At 37.4% G+C, this 26423-nt stretch overlaps 1 protein-coding gene across 6 annotated transcripts in view; it reads right to left on the reverse strand.

Annotated features, from left to right (window-relative positions):
• MSR1 (macrophage scavenger receptor 1) overlaps window positions 1-26423 on the reverse strand; it is a 64279-nt gene that overhangs the window by 823 nt on the left and 37033 nt on the right. For 5 of the 6 annotated variants that reach the window (XM_032468676.1, XM_006191592.3, XM_032468675.1 and 2 more), the window contains 2 exons: window positions 24912-24965; window positions 9867-10055 (listed from right to left, as the gene is read on the reverse strand). In XM_032468676.1, the coding sequence (XP_032324567.1) occupies window positions 9867-10055; window positions 24912-24965 (243 nt within the window). Of the gene's footprint in view, window positions 1-9866; window positions 10056-21686; window positions 22764-24911; window positions 24966-26423 lie in introns of those variants that run through there. The other variant, XM_032468678.1, reaches the window with a different exon arrangement.

Raw genomic sequence — 26423 nt, forward strand, 5'->3', positions numbered from 1 at the left:
ATTTATTCACTAGTTTAACAAAAATGTGTTGATCATTATCTATATACACATTCTGTGCTCTGTATTAAGATTCAAAAATTAATCCTACTGCCGCATAAAATTTTATATTCTGTCAATGTGTAAACTGCTGCAATACAAAGTAGTAAGAGCCATAACAAAGGTATATACACAGTTCTATGAAGTCATAGAGTAAAGAATGATTGGTTTTCTCTAAGGATTTAATAAATTAGTTTTATTTTTAGAAGGAAGGAAGGAAATAAGCTTTAATAATAACTGATGTATGCAGTGACTTACTGATCTAGGTGTATCTGTACGAGGCATATCTGGAACATAAGAGATCCTGGAGTTCTTAAGTTCCAGTGTATTTCAGTTTGCACGTGCCTGGTCTACCAAGTGTATTATCTACTTTTAATTAAACCACACTCAATATCTTATTATTATAATGAAACAGAATATGGAAAAGAATGTATACATATATAGAATGTATAACTGAATCACTATGCTGTATACGAGAAACTAACACCACATTGTAAATCAACTATACACTTCAATTAAAAAAAAAAACAAAACTCCAAAGTAAGACTAACACAATTAGCAAAGGGATTGCAACCTATCCTGCAAGAAGACCATAGATTATTAATTGCAAACACAAGCAAACCAAGAGACAATGGCAGAGCTAACACTTATTCTCTGCCTGAATTCTTTCTCAGACAGAGTAGAAGGAAAAACAAGGGCTGTCAGCAGTAGGCTACTGAGCAGATAATTAACTAAACAAACTTAACCTTCACTTTCAAGATAAGGACATTACTTTATCAAGGAATAGACAACAACTGTTTTTTTTAAAGGAATTCATGGCAAGAAAACTTTAGAATGAATGTTTGGAATTGTTTTTCTGATATTCTCTAAAGATTTTTTAAAAAGTTCTTTCTTTTACACTTAAGATATGTGGGAACAGAACCTTTAAAAAAAAAAACTCTAAAAGAATGATTTCATTGGGTTTTGTTAAACATGTAATATTGTCAACCTCCTAATGAGTTTTCAAGAACATTTTATGCCATCAAGAAACTGATGATTTAATAGCAAAATTTCAATAAATACTTCTGCAAAATTGGTGGGTGGTAAATAAATATCCTAATACTGTAAGCATAATCAATAATGTATTTTTTCCATTTGGATCAATATGATGTTTCAGTCACAAGAGCTACATAAAGCATATTTAGAAATGTATTCAAAACTTAGAAACAGACTTTGTGTAGCTTTAAGAGTTAAAGACGTTTTTTAAAGAAGCATATATAATGGCACATATTGTTAATTTTTATTTATGACTGATTTTCAAATATTCTGTGAATTTAATAAATAAAAATTAACAATATGTGCATGGCTAATAATGTGCATAATTATTCAGTAGTATGTGCCTATATTAATAAATCAACAGATACTAGAAATTTTGTAATCACAATGTGGATAACATCTGACCAAACCTTAAAAAAGTGAATGGAGGTTTTCCATGGATTAAAAAGAAGTCACACCATACAGTGGGGACAGCATGAAAATGCTTGCTATATTAGAACAGTTAGTGGTCTCCTGGCATCTAAAACATGAAGTATATTAATGAAAAGAGAAGGGCTCTTTCGGAAGGTTGAATAGAATGCTGGGATCATGCTGTAAAAATTTTTGAATTTTATATTGTGAGTTACCAGAAAAAAGTAACATCATCAGAACTACATTTTACAACTGTATGTCTGGCAAAATTTGCAAGCTGGATTGAAGAAGAAAAAAATCTGTAAGCTAAAAAAACAGTTAATAGGGTGTTTATATAGATATTTTCTGTGAAGATTTACTCTTAGAGTTAGGAGATTTTGATTTCTACATGTGATATAGATAGATACATTCATTTAATTTTTGAATGATTTGTACCTTCACTAGAAACACCCCAATGCAAGACAAATTATATTTAGGTTTATATTATCAAGATAACTTGGGATATTGCATTTTTTCACTTCATATAATAGTAATTAAATCATTAGGATCCAAACAATGTTTCTATTAGACAAGCAAAGGTTTTCCTGGGCTGATCCTTTAGAAGAGTAGTAACCTGGAGAGTTCAAGTGTTTTCTGAAACGTTTACAACAGTATTGAACCTTCTCAACTTGAAATTTTAAGGCAGATAAAAAGGAACAGATTAGGGAAATAGGATCTCAAAGTCACAAACCTTGCCAGGAGTACTTTTTGGTTTACAAATTGCTCTTTCTGTGTGTATATTATGATCCCGTGAGTGTTTGTATGTTGGAGCATGTTTGTGTATGCATGTTCGTTTTAAATATATAAAGTCTACATAAACTTTTTGGAAACTCAAAACCACAGGCAAATAATAACAATTGCATAAATAGTAAAACTACTTCCATGTTACCATGGCAGGGAGCCAAAACAGTGGGGCATTTATAAATTGTATTTATTACACTTACAGACATTGTATCAATAAACATAAGTAAACTTCTCGTGAAAGCCATGGTTCTGCTGAGATTGGGAGCACGAGAACCGTATGGCCCCATGACCTCTGTACCCATGGTACAGAGGTGCTTTTGCTCTACATTTTATAGATCTAGTCACTCGATGTTTATCTCAGCAGTGAAGAATTTTTACAATGCAGGAAAAGAGAATTAAGGGTAAGAATTCTCTCAACGGCTGAACATCCAGCAGGGCCATCCCCACAGGGGTAGCACCAAACAGGTATTACTCAGTCAATGTGCTGACATGTGAGCACAAGTTTTCAGAAACCGCAGTAGAGGAATTCATGAATGTTAGAGTACCAGAGCTGTTGTCATAATAATGAACATTTAAGCCCATTCTTTTAAGAGTTTACTATGTGGCAGAAAATATTCAAAGTATTTTGAGCTGTTATCACACTGAATTCTCAAGCAACCTTAAAAAGTTAAGAAATGCTATTATGGTATCACATTACTCTTGAGGAAAGTGAAAATCAGAGAGAATAAGTCACTTTGTCCAAGGTCACACAGCCAGTGCATGATGGAGCCAGCATCCCACCACCCCAGGTCGGCCTAGAGCCAGTGTCTTTAACCAGTGATTGACTGCAGTCCCCTGTGTTAACAGATTAAGTCATGCAACAGATCTCTTCTGAAGGCCTACATGAGTGAATAAAATCAGAATCCATTCTCTCTGGCACTGACCTTCTAGTGAAGGCCTCTGCTTTAGGTAAATGTTGCAACTGAGGTCACATACGTAAACTGATGGCAAAGCTGATTCTTTTATGTAGAACCCCTAGCTCATATTCCAGTGCTCTTCCCATCAAGAATACAGAGATATGATAAATATATTGTGTCATTCAATAACTCTGATCTCATGCTACGTGGAAGATTCAGACACAGTGAACATGCTAGGTCTTTTCACATATAATTCAAAAAATCTTCTTCTAATAACTTTGTAAAATATTGGCAATTATCTCCGTTTTACAGGTAAATACACTGAGCCTCAGAAAGGATGCATGGCTTTCTCGAAGTAGGAGAGAGAACAGAGCCAAACAACAGAACCTGATGACATTTAAAACTTGGTGCTATTCACTGACCACAAAAAAGCCCAAATAGAGATGTAAAAATAACTTTCAAAGATTTGCCATTTTATTTTTATGTGAACATATTCAGGACTATTGAGCCTAAGGAAAAAATTTATTTCCTATGTATTTCTCATCTCCTTACAAATTGTTTTCTGCATTAAAAATTAATGCAAAGGCAGCATAAAATTCGTAAAATTTCATCTTCATGTATACCTCAAAGATTAAAAACTAGATTTGTTTTTATTTCTTTAGGTTATAACTGTTATTCAAGGATTTTTGTTGTGCTGTCATTGTTATTTTTTGCCTCTGAACTATTCTTTCAACTGGTGGAAACCTATGCAAAATTGATGTGTATATTTTAGATATGTTTTTATTCTGTAATCCTATCTACTGATCTGTTTATCTACCTACCTAACCATCCATACATCTACAACTCCCTTCTCAACTGGAAGGCTGCATAAGGAGGACAAATGGACTGATTCTGTGTTTCCCAAAGCCGACGACGATAACCGTGTTGTCTGTGGAACCCACGACTTTATGAGTTTGGTTTGTGATGCTTGGGAGTATGCTTGGCAGATGATACCATTTCCTCTTAATTTCTCTTTGGAAAAGATAAATATTGGTATTTTTTCTGAGTGATCTGAGTTTCTTTAATCTTTTCTTCAGTAACCAAAAAAAAAAAAAAAAAAGAGGAAATCATACTTTCAACGTTAGTGAGATACATAGTGACACGATGAGATTTGAGATCAGCTGCTGAATCAGTAAGTGGGGAAGCAAAAGTCACTAATGGTTAAAAGTCTCTGAATGAAATTTAAATCCAGTCATGGCTGGGTGACATGCATTTATATCACTTTTAAGACTTCTAGTTGGGAAGTGCTTTGTCAACAGCTTCTTCCTTGAGAAAAACGTTGTTGTTGTTGTTGTTGTTATTATTATTGGATCAAAGTAAAAAATGAAATGAGAATCAGAACAGAGAATGAGTGAACTTACAGTTCTGGGTCTAGTTTTGTGGTTCTGGAGAAGTTACTTATTTTCCTTGTTTTATCATATATGCTGAACAGAGGGGTGGGGCTGAAATAGCTCTAAGATCTTATTTATCTTTAGAATTTATGATTCTAAGATCCTGAAGAAGCAAGCTCTTTAGAAATGAAGTTCTTAAGGACAAAGAACTTGGAGGGACATTCTGTCTAGTGCAGAGACAACTTAAGAAATGAGTGCTGACCCCTCCCCCACAACCACTGCAGTAGCTCTGTAAATTTGGGCAAGTTTTTTGACAGTTCTATCATTTTACTTAGTTTCTCTATGACAACTGGGGCTATAAAATCTATTTCTCACAGGTGCTGTGAGCACTACATGAGAGCACGTAGTAAACACTTGATAAACAATATTATTCTGTACTTTCATTGCCTCATTTATTGTCTTTGTTACCAACAAGTAACAAAACGAATGTTAAGAACCTTCTAAATTCTGTATCAGATTCCAACATATAATATCCAACATATAAACATATAAACATCTACATTTTAAAACTTTCAGTGTGCAGGGAGCAGTATGTAAGAACTAGAGTTCTGACCTACTGATACATTTTATTTATCTTTTGAGATTGTCTTTACTCCCAGTCACTACCAGACAGTTCAGAAGTACAGTTATATTTTTGATTTTCTTCAGTTGATTCTTGTAATTTTAAAAATTCCACTCAGAAAATTGATTATGGGATGCAAAAGCGGTAATGAATAAAAAAAGATGGCATTTAGGCTTAGAATTTTCTTGTGTTTCTGCTTTGAAGTTTGCAGCTTCAGCCTCAACTCCTCTACATTTAGGAGAAGATGAGATAGCTTCTCCAGATCCAGCTCTCACTTCCTGCCTCAGCCTACAGGCTCATACTCGCCTAGAACAAATTTCTAGAGTGCCACCAAAGTCTGATAGAGCTCATCCAAGTTTGCTATAGGGAGACCACTAGGACGAGGGACTGGAAAGTCTGCACAGGGAGAGAGGAGACTCACTGTCCCCTCCCTGTTACATGCAGTGGCAGGCACCAGAGCCTGCTCAGTGCTTCCTTAATGTAACCTTTTTGTCTACTCAGAAAAAAAGAATGTTCCACTTTATGCAAAAGGTGCATCCGCATGAAAGAACTTATTTAAAGGAATGTGCTTTAAGCTTTATTCCTATAAATCATTTTGCTTGCAGCTGTAAAACTAATTGTTCTTAAAGCTAATAAGGATTATCTCTGGTGAGCCAGGTTTACTATTTTAAAGCCAGAAAGGAAAAAAAATAAAAATAAAAAGGAAGGGGAGAAACTGTGTTCAGAAAATTGTATTCTTTCTTTAATGGGAGAATTATACAAAAGAGATAAATTTAAACTTTTTTCTTCTTGTTTCAATTTTGATAATAATGTACAATATAGTATGAATCTGATTCTCCTTGCTTTCCTAAGAGAATGATACATATTAAAACTCTAACTCACCTTTCTCCTCCTCTCCCCTCTACTCCTCTGCTCATACTGCTAAATTTCCTTTCCTGTCTTGGTTCTGCATTCAAGACTGCTTTTTCTTTTCCTCCTAAGTAAACTGTAAATTTAAGGTGGAGGACTAGAAAATGGAGGAGGAGTTTAAACAGCTTTACATAAAAAGGCTGTTTGCCATGTCTAATCCAAAATCAGCTTACGAGGTAAGCCTGCTTCTTACAATACAACGTACAAGGAACCAGATCATGAAATTTATTTCTTGGATTCTTTTTCTCCAGAGCAAATCACCTCAGTTCTGTTCCTTCTCCCAGCTCATCTTGCTTTATTATTTAAAAATTCTCATAATCATTCTTCAATTGTTTGGAACTGAACTCTACCCAGAGAGCTGAAACAAGAGCAGGGCCTGCGAGGAGTTGAGTGGGGAGCATGGGAGAGTTGTTACAAAAGATGCTTCTTAAATCACACCTCTGTACAGGGAAAGCCACGTTCAACCTTACCATCCTTGGAACATTGCTAATGCCACTATACAACATCACACTAACCTGACTTTTCTACCTTTCAAAGAGGTGGCAAATAAATGTGTCTTCACACAGTTGGCGGTGTCACCCCCAGTGATCTCTGCCCCTGTGGAGCAGGACCCTGGGTCAGGCTTTGTGTTGGCACTTCCTATACGCCAGCTTATTTAAGAGTCCAAATAAATCTGCTGGGTTTGTGTTATTCCCATTTTATTGGAAAGGAAACTGAAAGTCTGAGATGTCACTATTAGAAGCTAAGGTTTCACCTCGTATCTCATTAGCATATAAAACTTTCAGTCTTTCCAAGTTACTTTAGTAGGCACTTGAAAATGTGAGTGGAAAACCAAAATTCTGATTTCCCTTGTTGTTTTATCATAATAAAACTATAGTATAATGGATGGAATTATCAGCTACCATAAATACACTGAAAACAGACACTCATCTTAGACAAGTAGTCAGTCATCTGAAGAAAACGTCGGAGGATTGTCTCCAGATAGTCAAATAAATAATTTCACATGAGACTAAACTCTATTGCTTCATATTTAAATAATGAGCTTTTTTTTTTTTTCTTTTTTTGGCCACTATTTCAGAATATTTCTTTTCGTCCTTTCTTATCTGTGCTTTAGACTAGAAATCCCTAGCGGTATAAGCAAGAATGAATAAAAGCCATGGGGAAAAGACTATTTCACTTGTGAGACCAGGCCTTCAAGCGAATGGCATCTTAAGACAATGGTCTCGAACTGTGGGTTTACCATCTAGGTTTGGAACCTCAGTGGAGAAACAGCACTGAAGTCCATGGCAAGTTTTCACACTCAGAAAAGGCACAGAGCCAGGGTACAATATCTTACTCACTTTCCTACCACGGATTGTATTTTGCCAAGTCGTATTCGTTTCCCTGGAACTAAGGTACGTCTATTATTGCTGCTGTTCTGAATTTGGTTTCCTCTTTGTCATAGATTAAAAGTTTACTTTAAGATATAAGAGCTTAGAAAGCTAGACTCCTGGGCTTGTTTCTTAAAGATATAAACATGAATGCAGAGTTGTTAATTCCTTGGATAATTTAAGCTATAAAATAACTCATCTTGTGAGGGGAGGGGATAGCTCAGTGGTAAAGCATGTGCTTAGCATGCACGAGGTCCTGGGTTCAATCCCCAGTACTGCCATGAAATAAATAAATAAATCATACATAAATAAATAAATACAGAATTATCTCTCCCCACCCCGAAAAAAAAAAAAAAAAAAACTCATGTTGATGAAAGGTATTTTAGTATATTTTTCTCTTTTTGGATCGTACTATTCAGCTAGTCCATGTTTATTCGATCGTCTGGACAACCGGCAAACTATATTTCAAAGGCACATCCTAAAAATTTAAATCATCTGCCCACCATTATTTCTAAAACCGAAGCATTTTTTAGCCATCTACCAGGGGAGTAAGGCACCGTGCGTCAGAACTGTACACCTTCTATAAGGACTGCAGCTGTCCATGTCGTGGGTGCTAACAGTGATCTGAGATGTTTGGTACAATTACATATTTAAAATAAATGGCCTTTCATACTATGGATCTGTCCCCACACACCACTGCGGAAACTCAGATTCACAGGTTAGTCTTGATAAACAGTTAACTGATTCATTTGATTCTCCAGTGACTAAGAATTGGGGATTTTTTTCTTTTTCCCTTCTCTGGGAAAAAAAAAAAATCTACCTTATTGATATTGAAAACATTTCACTTTAGGAAGTAAATTTTACAGTGTGTTGTATCTGCACTGTCTGAAATCTGAAAGTGTAGTAGAAATGGAAAATTTGAAAATTCCAATGATCTATCTGGTGGTGGCAGATTACAGATGTTTTCCATTTCATTTGTTTCTTCTATTCAAACTTTTAAGGCACAAATTAAAAACTGGTGCCCAGGGGCTGAAACTGGGTGCAGAAACTTTCAACATCACCATACTCTTTTGTCTTGTGACTGCCCTCTTCATAAAATTAAATTACCTTTCTGGCTTCTAAAAACTGGGTCCCTGCTTAAGTTAATCTCTTAAATCTGATACAATTAATTCATTTAGGTAAAGGAGTAAAGAAAATAATTGTGACCTGTTACTCATTCTATTTATGTGTTTAGCACATGCCTGACACATGGTTATTACTCAATAAATTGTAGCATAATAATACTTAATAATATCTTTTATGAATTTAAGAAGTCTGGCTTATCTTGTTTAGTCTTCGGATATAATTTGACACACTCTACTATTTTATCATTATACCTGATTATCTGGCAATGCTATTTTATCTCTATAATTTTGCACACAATTTCCTATTGCCCACAGCTATCTAGAAGAGTAACATAAAATTGAGATGGTTAAATCTTTTTTTGGTCCACATCAACTTTAGTGACACCAATTATTTACCGGATATAGCCAGTAGAATAAATAGATAGGAAAGACTGACTCTGAAATTCTAGTTTACATATATATGGCTACTTTCTTCTAACCTGTCATTCAGAATTGAAGCATATGTGTAATTATATGTAAAACCTATTATTAGGTGCCAGTTTAGAGGAAAAAAAGGAGGTGGTAAACATACCATGGGTGAACATTCAAATATTTTACCTCTTGAGGATTTTCTTCCTAGCTCTTTCAATACATTCTGAGAACAGATAACTGAGTCATCCAGAAGAAAATACACAAAATACATGCTGCGAAAAAATTATACACTTCAACCTCGAACAGAGAGGGAAATAACATTTCTCTTCCCTTCTTTCCCATCATGCTCCTTCAAGGAGAAGGCGTGATTAGTAGGGACAGAGAGCCCACGTAATTGCTTCTTTCCCTTTCAAAGCTCTTCACTGTCCTTTCAGAACACAGGTGCTCCATCATGGACTAAGGATACACCTCATTCCTGTGGGACATGACTGGGAGACAGGTGCAGAAGCAGGCAGCCTCCTCTCCAGTTCCACAGAAGAGAGGATGAGAGAGGACATGGGATTGCCCAGATGCCCACAAGACTCGGGTATGTCAACCAAGTTTCCCAGGAAGTCATCCCTTGTCACCAATTCCCTATTTCTCTTGTTCTACCTTTACCAATCACTTTGCCTTATTTTCCTCTGCGTTACATTCTCCAACTAACAGACTGACTCTAAATGTTCAAACATTAAAGGTTGCCTAAGAGCATATGTCTTTTGATTTTTAAATATCCCTCTTTTCAGTTCTACTTTCTAGTAAAGGCCTTTAAAGAAATCCTATATCCTATCCTGTATATTCCTGTCTCTACTTGACTGTATATATTGGAGAATGATGCCTACATTTCATTAAAAAAAAATTACCTTGTCCAAAATGAGCATCCTTATGCACATTCTGAACACCTTGGTATCCCAAACTCCTACAGATGACCTGTCCAACACGCAATTCCCAGCGGTCGTCACAAATGGTACCCCACTGGCCATCATGGAAAATTTCCACTCTGCCTTCATGAGGGCCACTACCACCAACGAGTCGAACTGTCTTAGATAATGCTGCAACAGAAACAAAGAGAGGTTAATTATATCTATCTATATAATTAGTTGCATATATATATCTTTATGATGCTTTTTGTTTAAAAACAAGCATTTTAGCACATTTTCCCCATTAAGTTCAACTATTCGAATAAATATTAAACTTTCTAGCACCACCTATTGGTAAAGAGTTTAACTGCAAACATTGCATTGGTCAAATCTGAAGAGTAAAATCTATTCTTTCTGTTTTGACATTAATATAGGTAATATCTATGAGAACACTTCAATGATTACGTACCAGTGACTTTAAAATTTAACAGCTACAAGTCTGTTATCATTACAGAGATTTTTCATACTATTTTAAAAAAATGTAACAAAGTGATTGTTTTCTTGACACACTAACACAAAAACTGACACACTAACACAAAAACTGACACACTATATCACTATGTCCAGTGATATAGGTTAGAGAGAATGTATTTCATTGTATTCTAAACACAAAAATAGATGAACAAACATCCTATCCTTTACCAAGAAAAACAAGGTAACTATAGTGACAACATTAATTTAGAAATAGCAAGGATATTCCTTGCAATAAGGCCCCTGGATTTTGCCCCAAAGTGTTTTTCTTGTTTTGAAAAAGGTTTAATAAAGTAGAAATCAGACAATTTTTGTGTATTTTGAGAAATCACTAGAGCAGTAAACTCTGGGAAGATGTATAACATGTCCACAATACTAAAAGTTCTGCAATTGCCTAAGTAATCAACATTGCCATATATACAGGAAACCTTTATAAAACCTTGAACATATGCAGCCATGAACATAAATATGAAATGGCTCTTTCCCATTTTTAAAATCAACATATACATTTTGAACCTAAGGACAGATAAATAAAGCCTGTTGTGAGTATTACAAAAAAATTTCACTTTGAGATAGAAAATTTCTTTCAACAGCCTGTACCATTCTAGACTGAGTGGGTTAAACATTCCTTTCTCACAGTCTGGAAGCTGGAAAGTTCAAGAGCAAGGTGCTGGCATCAGGTGGTGTTGATGCTGTTGGTCCAGGGACCACACTCTAAGAATCACTATCCCAGAAGATGACGTTATATGCCATATTTAAGAGAGAAGGCATGTTACGTGAGAAACAGCTGCTGATGCTTGCATGCAACACTTTGGCTTCATTTATTTCAAGGAGAATGGCTTGCAGATTTCTTCCAGATCCCCTGTGCCTGTGGGATTTTGAGGGAGACTGAATCCCTCTATTTGAATCCTTTAGGGCCAAATATGTTTGGGCATGCCTGTACTTACCTGTCACCTAAATATTTTCACTTATAAATCAGCTATTGATAGCTGACCACACTTTGCTGATCCTTGACCATCTCTGAACTAAGAGTGGAATGAGGCAGGTCAACAGACTCCAATGTCAGCATCACATTCAACTACTCTGTTTCGGTGATGGAGAAAAGTTCATTTTTTCAGCCTTAATCATAGCATTTTCTCTACAAGACTGCAGATTACAATTTCCTCCGAGTTTAGCCAACTCATCCTTACGTGAATGGAAATAATGCCAATGGTTTCTCTGGCATCAAGCTAATATATTTAGTCAGGCAGATTTTTTTTTTTTCCATTGGGGTATTTTTGTCTTTTTACTTAAAGATTTCAGAAGAGAATAATTTTTATGTATTTTTTTTTCTGCATTGCTGTCTCAATTCTCCTCTTAACTTTATTGAGGTAGACTTTTTCCAGATTCACATCAAGTAACCACAGATAAACCCTGACTATATGCCCACTGAATGATTCTCTGTATTAGTTATTACTTTGTAATTGGCTAAAAACGGAAACACAAATCAGAACGGAAAAGATGCTGTATGTCAAAGACCACAGGTTTCCTTGTAGGTCGCAGGGAAGAGACTGTAGTTAGGCGTCCAGAGCAACTGAGCCAAGGCTCGAAATTGCCCAGGATTCTCTTCCCAACTTTTATCCAAGAATCTCTCTTTAAGTTGCTTCATTCTTATCTTTGGTTGCGAGCTGGGTATCTCTGTTTTCCAGTCCTCTGGACAGAACATGTCTGATAACAACACTTAAACCTACATTTTACAGTCTCTTCCTTAATGACAGTTCTAAAATATTTGGGCCAGATGCTTGAGCCAAAGACAGTGTCAGTTGCATCAAATAGCATTAATGGTGGGTGGATGGGGGGGGCACATTTCCTTGTTGAAGGTGAGGTTTTGTGTTTGTTTTTTTTGAAGTCTTTGTCTTTGAGCAAAGACAGTAAGTCCAGTTCATAAAAGACATTTTAATAATCTTGGTGTATTTATAAATATTGATTATATGTTTAGCTTGTGTTCTTTTTCATTAATCTGATGGTAGGGTATAACTGAAATTAAAAATCCAAGAGTCAGGTAATCTGGACTTTAGTTCTACCTCTGACACTGTCTGATCTTCTTTAAAACATCCAACAACTCTAGGACCAAATTTTCCAACTGTTAAAAAGACAAAATGATACCTGCTTCACTTAAATGCTTCTAAACACAACTTCTTTGTACCAGGTATTTTATTTTTGGTTCCAGGAATTATTTGAGTAAAGCAGGTATCCTGTCCTCAAGTTTCAAGTATTTTTGAGGTTATTATGAAGGTTAGAGAAATAGTTCATTCTTTAAAATGAAGTACAAATGTAAAGTTTTTACATTTACAATGTAAAAGGTTTACATTTTGTGGTGGAAGCATTGGGAGAAATATATTATCTCGACATTAATACCTTACTTATTAATTTTTTTTTTACTACTTCCCTATTTAATGCTTGTCTTTCTTAAACAGATGTTCTTAACCAAGGAGGATAAACTTTTGTAGACAGACAAAACCTACCGTAGGGGTTCAGATGTGAGTGTATTTGACTTCTGTTATTTCCAAACGTGATAAATCTTGAAGAGATGACCAGTAATGAGCAAAGGATAGCCCATAAGCCCATCCCAGCTTGCTGTCTATTTTGTAAATAATAGTGGAATGCAGCCATACTCATTAGTTTAAATACTGTCTGGGGCTGCTTTCAGGAGGTGACAAAGGCAGAGCTGAACAGCATGACAGACCTTCTGCATGCAAACCAGCAATATTTCCTAGCTGGTCCTTTACAGAAAAACTTGCTAACCCCGGGAATAACTGAAAACACAAGAGTAGATTGACAAAGGATTTCAGTAGGGAAAATCTTGCTAGAACAAATAAGGTTGTGATTAATCTCTAACTTCTCCAGTTTAACCCTTTGAAAACCTCTCCTCTACTTGCTCCCTTTACTCCAGTTGTATCACTACTCACATTTCCCATATAAGCCTTGCTCTCCTTGGTTCCTGGGGCATCGGACTGGAATGCTCCCTCCAGCCTCTGCACCTTCCCCTCCCCCCACTTCCATTTCTTCACCCTCCAGATTTGGCCCCGTAACCCTCCTCAAGCTAGCACAGCACTGCTGACCTACAAAGCAACGTGAACTAGGGGACTTTCTCCCCTAGACTGGGATCCTCACAGTGATCTTTTCAATACCTGACCAACTGTCACTTGATGAAGAGTTATGGTATGAATGAAGGGACAAATGGATTTTGAGCTCTTTGGGATATGGAAACTGGACTACTTGAGTGGATTAAATTGGCAAATGCTGAAAATAGCAAACACTAAATAAAAGAAACAGAATTTAGTGCTTCATCAGCCTCTAGAGAGAATTTAGTTCCTATGTGTAAAAGCAGTAAAGGAAATTCTGAAGGAAAGGTTGATTTAACTGAGATAAACCTGAGTCCTATTATGGGACAAAAAGACACTGTTGTCTCCTGAGAGACCCCCGAGGTGGAAGGGTCTGGTGGGAGGGTCTGATCAGAAGCCTCGCCTATTCCAAAGCCTGATTTTGTAGGTTTAGAGGCTTTATCATTTAGTGGCAGACTAATGTTAAACAGAATCTTGGGACTAAATGTCAATTCAATTTACAACCAGAAATGTAATTGCCTCAAAACCAGGAATATTTTTAACTACTTGACAAGGCCATTTTCTCTCTGTGGGCAATCAGCACAAGAAGTCAGATCACCACCAGTGAATTACTCCTTTAATTAATTTATTAATTTACAACGAGACATAGCAGTGAGATTTCGCCTCTGGGACTGGCCAAGGCTCTTTGGTTAATACATTTTTCTTTACATATGTTAATATGTTCCCTCGGGTCAGGTGATTTGACATCTCTTTGCTCTGATTCATTGTAGTTTAACTTTTGAAAGGCAATCTTACTATTCTTATTTTCTGGGTTGGGAGGGAACAGTAGAAGACTGATAATTTCTGTATCTTTTAAAAAGTCTGTATGTAAAATAAAAACAATATTATTAAATATTCATTATACAAATAGCTCATTCAGATTTCTATGACCTTAAGATATCCAACAAAAAATTAAAGAGCAGATAATTTACAAAAGAAGGTTTTCTAACCTAATCTGAGAAAATAACTTCAAATATAGTGAAAGTTAACAAGTTCAGTGGTTATTATTGTTTTGTTTACTGAAGGCTTATTTTTAAAGGAGGGAGTAAAATAAAGATACTAAATATCTCAGGATAGAGGAATAGCCGAACTAATTACAGTACATACCTTAGATTTAGAGGCATTCAACATAACTATCGAAAAATCATTTAGAAAATGGAAGATGATAATATAGTATTAAGTGGCTATATTAAGATTAATATTTTAATTATACAAAAAATTTGATATATAAAAAGACTGGAAGTATCCAGTCATATTGACAGTAATACACTTATTTTGTATATGGGACAGAACCCGAATACACAATCTTTTTCTTATTTTCTGTCATTATGCTATTTTTAAAACTAAGATTAATTTAATTAAAATAAGTGGTGGCCAGATAATCACTAACATCCCTACTGTTGTAAAGGGTTTATGACTAAAATAAAGCTGAAATTCATAAAACCGAGTGAAAGAACAAGTTCAGAGTGAGAGATTTAGCACATACATAAAATTACACACAAAACCGTTTATTGTTTATGCATACGTACATATGTAGTAAATGCATAGAACCATGAATGGAAAGAAACATGTAAACTCCCTGATAAAAGCAAGGAAGGCAGAACAGCCTAAATGTCCATCAACAGATGACTGGATAAAGATGTGGTATATTTATACAATGGAATACTATTCAGCCATAAAAACCAACAACTTAACGCCATTTGCAGCAACACGGATGGACCTGGAGAATGTCATTCTAAGTGAAGTAAGCCAGAAAGAGAAAGAAAAATACCATATGAGATCGCTTATATGTGGAATCTAAAAAGAAAAAAAAAAAAAAAAGAAAAAAACATAAATACAAAATAGAAACAGACTCACAGACATAGAATACAAACTTACGGTTGCCAAGGGGGCAGAAGGTAGGAAGGGACAGACTGGGATTTCAAAATGTAGAATATATAAACAAGATTATACTGTATAGCACAGGGAAATAGATACAAGATCTTGTGGTAGCTCACAGCGAAAAAAAAGTGTGACAATGAATATATGTATGTTCATGTATAACTGAAAAATTGTGCTCTACACTGGAATTTGACAAAACATTGTAAAATGACTAAAACTCAAAAAAATGTTAAAAGAAAAAAAAGCAATGTAGGCAGGGTTAAGTGCAGCTTCAAAATCAGTTTACATATTTCCTAAAAAACATATACATATAATCAACGTGGTAAAATGACAGCATCTCTCAAATCCAGGTGATGTGTAATAACTATTTATTAGCTGTTTGTTGTAAATGTTCTTCCTTATTTTCTTTATATTTGAAGTATATTATAAAGAAAACATGTTCCCAGGGATGCTGATGGGGCCACACACAAGTCCTAAATAAATTATAAAAATGCATACACAAATCTTTCCTTAAAAGTTAGGAAATACTACACAGCTACTAACCCCAATTAGACAAAATTCTAACTTGAAGAGAGAGTCGGGGAAGATGTGAACTCTTGAAGCTTTTTGGCTTGTATCCATCACTGCTACTGGAGCAGAAGTAAAGAACTGAGGTTAAAATGACTTTTGAGGATGTAGTTACTTCATGCCAATTATTATCATATTGTTTACCTCATGATCAGGTTTTTTTTAGTATTATTTATTAGAATTAGGATTTACAGTTAATTATTACTCTACGGTGATTATTATGTTTGAGCTCCAAATGTAACAAAAAAATTTAAAAAAAAAATCCTGGTTCCAAGTTGACCTGAAAGTTCTTGCAATATGGCAAATATCCTCTAGAAAGCAAAGTGATTTTTCATGTAAGATAATTAACTTAATGAGGTATTTAGTTATAAAAGGCACCACCTGTATCAGATGTTTGGCAAAACAGGTTGAATTTCTTGGAAAAATAATGTAACAGATTTTTGAATCTTACTGTGGAAGTCAAAGGAGACAAGTATTTTGGATCCCAAGATAGAGTAAAGTGGAGAAACTAGAGGGAGAAGATGTCAGTGGCGAGGGGAGAGGCTGAGGAGAGTGGCCGGTGAGGAAAATCTGGAGTCTAAGCCAGCTGGGAATTTCAGCGCAGCGAAGTCTAAGGTTTAACTTTAAGTTGTAGACTCTTCTGCTTAGATTTTCCTGTTTTACGTGAATCTTCAGTAAAACTCTATTAGATCCCCAGGTGGAGCTAGGGACCTTTCCTAAGTGAAGGGAGAGAAGTGGGGCTCATTGTTGGAACGAGTCACGTAGGGGGAAAGCCACAGCCAAACATGCCGAGGCAGGCTAGTTTCTGAGGGCTACTACAATAAATGGTCACGTATTGTGCAGCTTAAAACAACAGAAATTTATTCTCTTACAGTTCTGGAGGCCAGAAGCCTGAAATCAAGATGGTAGCAGGACCATGTTTTCTTTGAAGGTTGTAGGGAGAAATTCTTCCTCACCTTTTCTTAGCTTCTAGTGGCTCCTGGCAAGCCTTAGTGTTCTTCAACTTGTAACTGCATCACTCTGACCTCTGCTGTGTCTCCACATGGCCTTCACCATTTCTCTGTGCCACCTCCTCTTATTAAGATGCCAATCATTAGCAATAGGGCCCACCTGAATCCAACATGACCTCGTCTTAGCCTAACTACACCTGCAAAGACCCTGCTTCCAAATGAGGGCACATTCTGAGGCTTCAGGTGAACATGAATTTCTAGAAACCCTATGAAACCTACTATCTCAGTGGTGGCAGGGATCTGAATGAGGAGACATGGAGGAATATAATTTTTCTGTATTTTCATCAAACTACTTTAGACAGGAGGCACTGGAATTGCCTTGGAACATGAGACTGGTTGGTGCTCAATTTTATTTCAATATTAAAGAACTGATGCCCAATATTTAAGGATGCAGAATAGCTGGGTGGGAGATATTTGGTTACATTGGAAATGAGTGATTTAGCAGAGGTCAATCACGATGACACTGAACACCCATGGTTCAGTGGCTCAATAACTAAAACAGAGACTGAGAGTTTGTGGCGTCAAAATAAACTGTACTAAACTCAGATGATACTGAGTAAACATAACTTAATTATCAGTAAGAGTAAATTAGTTCCACGTATGAAAATTCAAAAGTAGCAGAAGGCTATATGTCCTATATTTAATTTCTCAGTTTGTAAACTGAATCATCAGATAGGACTTTAAAATAATCTTGCTAAAATAAGTGACAAATATTTAAGATGAAGGAAGAACTTGGTATTTATAAAGAATCCCTCGCTGGTTGTACAGATTCCCACAGGGATGGGTAAGAGTAAGTGTATGGGGGGAAAGGTGGGGGTGTGCTTGGCATGCACGAGGTCGTGGGTTCAATCCCCAGGACCTCCATTAAATACATAAAAAAATAAACCTAATTACTTCCCCCTCTCTCCCCCAAACCTGAAAAGACGACTGGGACAAGAAAAGCAGAGCACAGTTGTGAGTGTAAGTTTAAGTTCTCTTCTGAGTGTCATGAGCCACCAATTCTACCACTGGATTTTTAAATTGCCAATTAAATAAAAATGTCTGCATTTCACAGAGCACATTGTTTTCTCCAAGGGACACAGTTCCTATATTGAGATATTTATTATCATTCAGAGAAATCTTGTTATTATTTAGTATTTCACTTCTAAGGGAGTCTTAGTTTCCAGAGTTACTTAGGAGAATGTTTAAAAAATGAATAAAGGGGTATTTCATTTACCTATCTATAGTGTATTTAAATTTTTGCTCTTCATTTAAAACCCCAGGGCATCCAAATAATCAAGTTACTCATTAAGATCTGGAACAGAGCTACTTTAGAAACTTCACATTATATAAGAGCATAAATTACATTACCATTCTTTCTAATTTCTGAAAATGGAGGCCTTAGCCCAGACCTCGTAAGAGCCCTCTTGTCTCCCTTTAAGAGGGGCTGTGACATTGATAAGTGATTTAAGCTCTTTGAGCCTTCATCCGCCCATTTATAAAATAAACATGGTAACATCTACCTGCTAGGATTGAGCTTTCAAATATGACAGTATGTGAAAAAATGTATTTTAAACTGTAAAGTACTACATAAATGGTAGTAACAGAACTATTAATCATCTTTTATTTTGAAAGTTATTCTGGGAACCTGTGAAATCATAGACTGTAGAGGATTTGAGCTGTGGATCTTGTAAAGAAAAATGTCCCAAATTTGGCCAACTAAACTTGAATCTGTCCAGTTATTGGCAGGGCCGACAACTCAGTCCAGAGTCTCTGACTTTGAAGAGAAAACAATTTTCCAAAATCACTCAGTGTTTGTACCTTGAACTGGACTGGAAGGTGGACTGAAAGATAACATGCATTCTCCTCGGAAAGAGGTGTGTTGGATCTCTCTACTCCGCCTGAATTCTGGCACACAGGTGGATGAATTTCAAATTTTACTGGTGCAAAAGACCTGGCTGGAACTGTGTTGATTTTTTTCCCTTCTCATTAGCTCTGGTGAGAGTCAGGCTGCCAAGTCAGCTGGGACAAATCCTCAACAGGACAAGCGTTCACCACTGGATTCATTAATGATTTAAATCTCGATTTCAATTTATAAGACATATGTGTTACACACACTATTGAGGAACACATTTATTGTGTTAATGGAACGCTATGCGTTTTTAGCAACAACTTGTGGAACCGTATAGAGTTTGAAACACCACCTGACTGCCACGGATGAGTACCATTTGTCTAGGTTAGCTTGAGCCACCACTGTTCAGGGACACGCTGCTCTGCTGAAGCACAGCTGGGGCCACTGAGTAAAGTCCAGAGAGGAGGCAAAGAAGACACACAAGGAAAGAAGAGGGACATCAGAGCAGCCATAATATATTGAAAAATAATTAAAATCGAGCCAGTTCCTGAAATTAAAATAGCATATTAAGAGGTCGTTCCTTCCCCTGATGCACTCTTAGTATGGTAATGGAAGCTTTGGGAACATTCCAGAAAGACTGTGTCTGAGTTAATGTAGCAGGAGGAGAGACTGGATGCAATTGCTGGAGTGGACTTGAAGGAAGAAACAAGCAAATGAAGATTAATCAAGAATGCTTTTATGGAATTTGACCTCATGGAGTTCCTACTATAACACCTATTATCTCCTGAAGGTCTTCAAATGACTTGGCCCATTCCAGAAAACCAAACTGCTCATTACAGATCTCTTTGTCTCTCTTCCTTCTTTCTCTCTCCACACCCTCCGTATGACATATTTGTGGTATCTATATATAAAAATATACAAAACTAGTGCAGGAGCGTGGGATGGAGCCACCGTTACAAACAGGGACTTCACATCAATCTACCCGGCTTTGTGTTTCTGTTCTGCCACGTGGTGGTGAGCTTCAGCTTCTCATCTATAAAATGGGAGTGATAACAGGACCTACCTCCAAGGCTCCTCTGAGGTTCAGACGAGATCATGCATGAAAGCCCGTGGTGCAGAGCAAACGTTCTCTAAATGTTCATTATTCTAGGTATTTTGTGGTTGGAGAAGCATTTACTTTGGTCAGCTGAATGCTTCGAGAAAGACCATGAATTCATTTAAGATTGTGCTGAGTCCTCAATAGTAACTGAATGAAAGACAAAGGGAGACTTCATATCATGGTATGAGTTTCAAGATGAGACATTTGCTAAAAAATTCACAACCCAGCTATAGTCTTATTGGGCCAAAAATACAGCAGAAAACACTAACAAAGGACACAGCAGAAATTGGTACATTTAGGACAGAGCTTCACACAAAATTCAATTGTGTGGCAGGAAATCTTCTGGGCTGTACACTTCCAAGTTAGGGTGAGACATAGCAGACAAATTGGCGAGGAGCATTAAGAGTTTGGTGCAGACTTGTTTTCTTTTTATTATACATTATTAAATTTGGTATAATTTGGGCATTTGAACTGGGCATTAAGCATCTACTTTTGTCTAAGGAAGACCTTCTCCCTTCATTTGGAAAGTTTGGGTTAGTATTTCACACACTTACGCATCTCTTTGCATTCTGGGGTGCCCAGGTAACTTGTGAACTGAATTCTCTGGAACTGTCTCCCAAAATCTCTGGGATCCCAAAATCTGTCTCCCAAATTCTCTGGAACTGTCTCCCATCCTGGGCCAACGAGGATCAAGCTCTGCTGGAAGAGGGTTCCCAGGTGCTACCTGTCCCTCAGTGCAGAATGGGGTAGGAAGTCCTGTCAATCAAACCATGTACAAGGAGATCCAACTAATTTCCAGATGTTTGCATTAACAGGCTAGTCAGCCTGGCCGGTCTGCTAATATTGAGGACTGATTCCTCTCTGCCCCTTCATTCCTGGAGACTGGTGTCAGCAGGCACAGACCCAGGGTACAATTGACAACTCTTAATATGTTTCAACCCTTCTTGGAACTTTCTCTTCATCAGTGTCTTGGGCTCAGGCTTTGTTCCTCAGAGCCTGGAATTCCTGTTTTATCAGCCTGACATTTTGTTCTGATCTCTGTTGACAGCTTCCGGTCTCTGGCATACACTCTGTTTAGTCGCTCCTTTTATTTATAACTTAGGCTCTTTTGCTTGGCTCAGATAAACTCATTGATTTGTGATCCAGTCACATTTGTGTTGCTTTATCGAATGGATAATCTTATCTGACTCTCCAGCATCTCTCTTTTGGTCCATGGCATTTCTTTGGCTTCTTGCATTCTCATTCTGCTCTCACTTCTGTTCTGATTACAGATGGAAAATGTCTGCATTATACCAGCGAGGGAGAATGGTTTCAGTTCAGAGAGATCACTGTGAACCACACCTCACATATTGAAACCACTTTGTGATTTTCCAGACCAGCTGCATACACACAGTATCTTATGTGACCCTCACAACACAGACATTATTTACATGGGAGGAAACGCAAGTGGGGAGACACACTTAGGGACACTACTTAGAACAATACTGGAAACTCAATGCTGTGAACCCTGGGGGCTACATGTTAGACCGGGAAAGAAAGGACGGTTGTGAAAGTTCAAACTGCTGATGAATAGATTTCAAAACTAACATGGAATCCCTGGTTTTTCCTTTTTTGGTTTGCCTTTTCTTACTTTTTCTCCTTTCTCATTTTCAGCCCTTTCTTCACCTACACAAAACATCTCCAGTTCTACTGAAATATTTCTTTTTCTCCAGGACCTATACTGGATCTTTAAAGAATAAAATACAAAGAGTTGTGTGGGGGTTTTGTTTGTTTGTTTTGACAGTTTTTATTTATTTACACAACCAGCATACTTAGAAACTTTTTTTTCACATGTGCTTTTTTACCTAGGATATTGAACAAAGCAATGTGGCGAAAAGAGCTTTTCAGAATAAAAAAAAAATTTCAGAATTATTATTTATGATCAAAACATTCTTGCTTGAAATGGCCAGGTAACTTAAGGAAACAAGCTTTGGGTGTTTTTTTTTTTTTTTTTTGGCTCAAATGTGTTGAATGAACGGCCCCAACTCCGGTTCACCTCACTCTGAAACTTGAACAAAATATGCTGTAATTTGGAGAATAAGAATATAAGAAGGTAAACTAAGCCAATCAAAGTCAGTTTACCTTCTTAAAATTCTAAGGAATTTTAAAATCTTGATCTCTGAACACTAGTGGAGCCCTGTCCTTCCCCCAACACAGCTCTGCTATTGTCTAATTGCTTGTTTCCATGTCTATGTCTTGTGGGGACAATTATCTCCCTAAGACCAGAGACAAGAGCTATCTTATTAGCTGTTAAGTCCAGCTCTAGGAGGTACACAATAAACGTATACTGAATGAACAAATGGATTCTTGTGTGGCATCCCTATCTCTGGTTGAGACCAGTGTTTCTGAGTACAAAGAACCCACGTATAATCAGTAGCCATGAGATTTCTCCTAGAACGCAACGGGTTAGGTTGGGTTCAGGAGACACTAGCTGAGTGGGCAGCAGAGGCTCCTGCATGGGTAGGAGCAGCCAGCCAGTCAGAACACGGGAGGAGTCCTGGCAAGGGGATGGTATTGACGGGGGGGGAGGGGTGGTAAGAGAGTGGGGAGAAGTCTGAGCGGGGAAGCAGAGGCCCAAAGAGCGCCAAGGACCAGGCGAGGAAGCCATACAGAAACCAGGCACCACATGGGAGCCAAGGTTGTTTGGAGGAGCCACAAAGGGATCTTGGAGTCAGTTGTGCTGATGACTTGTCCAGAGATGAAGGGCCTTTTAATGAGATGGTAGCACATGGTGTCCCGCCCAACTCACCTGATCTTAAAAGGGGCCTGCCCTATTATGATCAGGGAGTTATTCTGGTCCTGACACATATATAAAAAGAGGAAATCAATGGTTATTTTCATTACATAAATCACACCTGAAAAATATTAAAAAGATGTGTAGCAAAATAATTCGATATAAATTTTCATATAACAGAATTCACTGAAGATGTGGGGAATCAGGCACTATCATACAGAATACCTTGGTACCACCTTTTTGGAGCCATTTGCAAGAATCCTTCAAATTGTAAAATGCATGTCACCTCTGAACTATTGATTCTACTAACAGCAAATTCTCTATTAAAAACATTCTCCCCAAATCATGTACGAGAATGCTGAATGTGGCACTGTTTCTTAGAGCCAAACCAAAGTGAACAAAAAGCATCAAGTGTTCATGACTAGGGGACTGAATGTTCTATTATGGAAATCATGGTAGAGCTGTATAATGGAACAGTGAGTAGCCACTGAGAGAACAGAGGAAGAGCCGTATATACTGAAGTGGCAGGTGACTGGTAAATTAAGGCGAAAACAGAACATACTGATTCTTTGTCTTTCTGAAACATCATGGAATGATACACTCTCAGTGGAATCTGGAGGCTTTAGACACTTATACAGAGAAATCTCTCTCATAATGCTTTCTCAAAGAAAGCAAGCACATATACTTCAAAACAGCCATGAAAATACCTGTAACTGAGAATGTTTCTGAACATAATTTTTTAAAAATGTACAAAGCATCTGATAACCTCAGGGAACAAGACAGCATGGATGTCGGATTAACAGTCTGCAAAATAAAAGCATCCCATGCTTGACCAGAGTCAAGGTTAAGAAGCTCAGAGCAAGTCTCAGGAAAAGGAGACAAGGAGATAAAGAAGCACCAAAGATGAAGATAAAGGCAGAGATAAACATGCAGATAGGGAAGAGTGTTGCCCTGAAGCTCAAATGAAGATAAAGGGAGTGACAAGGAGAAAGGAGAGAAACAGAATAAAAAGTTAACAGCAGACAAAACGGATCACTTTAAAGAGTAAATGGACCCAAAGGAGAAAGAGGAGGGAGACTTCCTGTTGTTTCTATTATCTTAACTATAACAACACGATAGTCATGGAATAACACCAAAGCACTCTGGGGAAAGAATCATGGAAATCGTCCTGGGTTACACCACACACTAACGGTTGGTGTTCACAATGGTTACCCGAAGTTGCCTAACTGTGGAATCCACCTGCACTTGAGATTAAAATAATTATTTTTCCTAAGATAGAGAAACTGATACTGTATTTCTTAGACAATCATTACACCTGAAAACTGCTAGATTTGGGGGTCTACCAAAGGATTTGCCAAAATCTGTCTAAAACAGACTCTTGATGGGTAAACAGGATTATCACTGTGTCCGTGTATCAGCCAGTCCCACAGACAGACAGACAGACAGACAGACACACACACACACACAGCTCCTACTGGAATATGGAGGAAGAACACTTGTTTTCTGAGAAATCAAGTGCAGACTCCTCATTGCTTTTCATAATCTTTTCATTATGTCGGGTAGATTCAGCCTAGACACACGACTACTGACTTAACGGCATTATGACTATAGAAGATATCGCATCTAGTATTTCATTTTTAAAGGTCCAATTTACAGATTTCCTACACTGGAACATGAGGTCAGCATTCCATCCACAGAGATCCCTGCTGTGAAATCTATTCTGTTGCTGTTTTGAAAGTCTGGGATATCAAATACTACTTCTCAAGTTTTTATTAAAACAGAAACAAAATGAAAAAAAAAAAAAAACCCAGCTGTCAGAGAATGAGTCTGCTAGGGTTCTGAGAACGTCCAAATTCCTGTATGTGACTCTTCAGCTACCTCAGTTAGTAGGCAAGGAGGCTGTAATTGTTTTTATTCATAAGCTTAATTTTCCTTCAGCAGATTGAAATTGGCTTGAAAATGGAACAATTTTCTACGTGAATTTTTAGAAAGGTATGCTCATCATAAAAACTAAATACAAATGGGTAATGAGATTTAGAGTCGCTTAATTTAATCTACTTGCTTTGCTCCAATCGGCACCGTTTATTTGTAGGAAACTGGCTGACTTCTAGAGACGCTCTGTGGATTAACATCGAAGGTCTCAACAGACCACCATGACCACAGGCTTGTTGATTCCCAAGGCACACACGACAAACAAGAAAGTCTAGACTTACTTAGCGTGCTTCTACTCCCTTTTTCCCCCTTCTGGCCTTTCTGTCCAGGATTTCCTTAGAAAAAAAAAAAAAGGAAACAAATTCTTTTTAATTAAGGCAATTCACAACGCTGGTCTTAAATGAAGACAGTGTCACAAGGTCATCTAGATATCGAGGTGGAACAAAGTACAGATATGCAAACACAGTGCTGCTGAGGAGGACGAGGAGGAGGATGATAGCTATCCATTTTAGAAGCCCTATTATGAACTTGGCATTTTCTGGGTCGGTCCTTTATATATGTATTCTCTTAAATTACGTACCAGGGCATTAAATTTTCCATTTTCCAAAAGAGGCAAAACTGAGGCGTAAGCAGTTTGAGGCTTATTCAGGCTCCTTTTCCCTCTCCTTCTTTGACTGTGCCTTCCCCACCTCTCCCAGGAAGCCTGGTGTCTCCCGTCTTACCCCAAAACTCACTTTTCTCTCCCCATTACAATTTGTCTGTTGTGTTTCCTGTTTCTGGACTGGGCTGTGAAGGGGTTTCTGGGAGAGCTGAGATCCGGACTCCCGCACTCCTGGGGGGAGCTAGGAAGGTCTGACTGGTGTCTAAACCTCTAGGTAGTTACTTCTGGCTTCGAGAAACCCCCTTCACATACTTAGAAGTGTGGTAGAGATGCTGCTTTATGTAGGGTCAAGTAAGCTTCAGATAAGTGTGGAAACATTGCTACGACCCTGCCCTTTGCTAGCGGGTCGCTGTTTTACCCACAGTCCCGTTCGTAAAGGTGTGTCTGGAGGATCACCGCTTACTCCCAACAAGAGAGTTCAATGGTGACAGTTTCATCTCACGAGAGGGGTGCTGTTCTTGCTTCTTGATCTCTCTTCCACCAGTCCTCAGACACCTGCCATGCAAGTGATCACCTTCTTGGAATAAATGTTACGCTGTGCTCTAATTACCTGTCTCTTCTGTGGTTTATTCCTTCCCTCTTCCCTGACCACCCTGAGAGAAAGGCTGTGGGTTATGTATATAGATGGTTGTGAGAAACAGGCCGTTTCAATATTCCTAAAATTTCTGCCACCTGTCTCCTTTTTGTGTAGGCTTTCTTGAAAGACAAATTAGTAACTGACTTACTCGTAGCTCGTAGTGATTCACATCTGTAAAGTTAACCTTTATATTTAGTGTAAATAGGAAGTTACAAATAGACTGCACTAGAAAGACTCCCAGCAAAACCTTACCATGATTTTGCCAGAAATAACGAATGACAATCTATTTGAGACAGGCTAATGTACCACTTTAACTTTAAACTTAGAACACAGATAAAAGATGTTTTCTTTCTCACTTCACAGAATTATTTTGAACTACCTTGGATTCTGTAAGTAGCTTTGTGATTTTTGCCCAATTCAAAGTTTTTAAATACATGTATCTGTTGAACACAAATTGCCCATATAGGAAATTTCTGAGTGATACAGATAATTTCCAACAAATTAACAAATGCTTCTTTCCCATGTTGCTAAAAAGAGCTGATTAGTTTAAAGCTA

This window comes from Camelus ferus, chromosome 26 (genome assembly GCF_009834535.1).
Source record: "Camelus ferus isolate YT-003-E chromosome 26, BCGSAC_Cfer_1.0, whole genome shotgun sequence".
Classification (NCBI taxonomy): Eukaryota; Metazoa; Chordata; class Mammalia; order Artiodactyla; family Camelidae; genus Camelus; species Camelus ferus.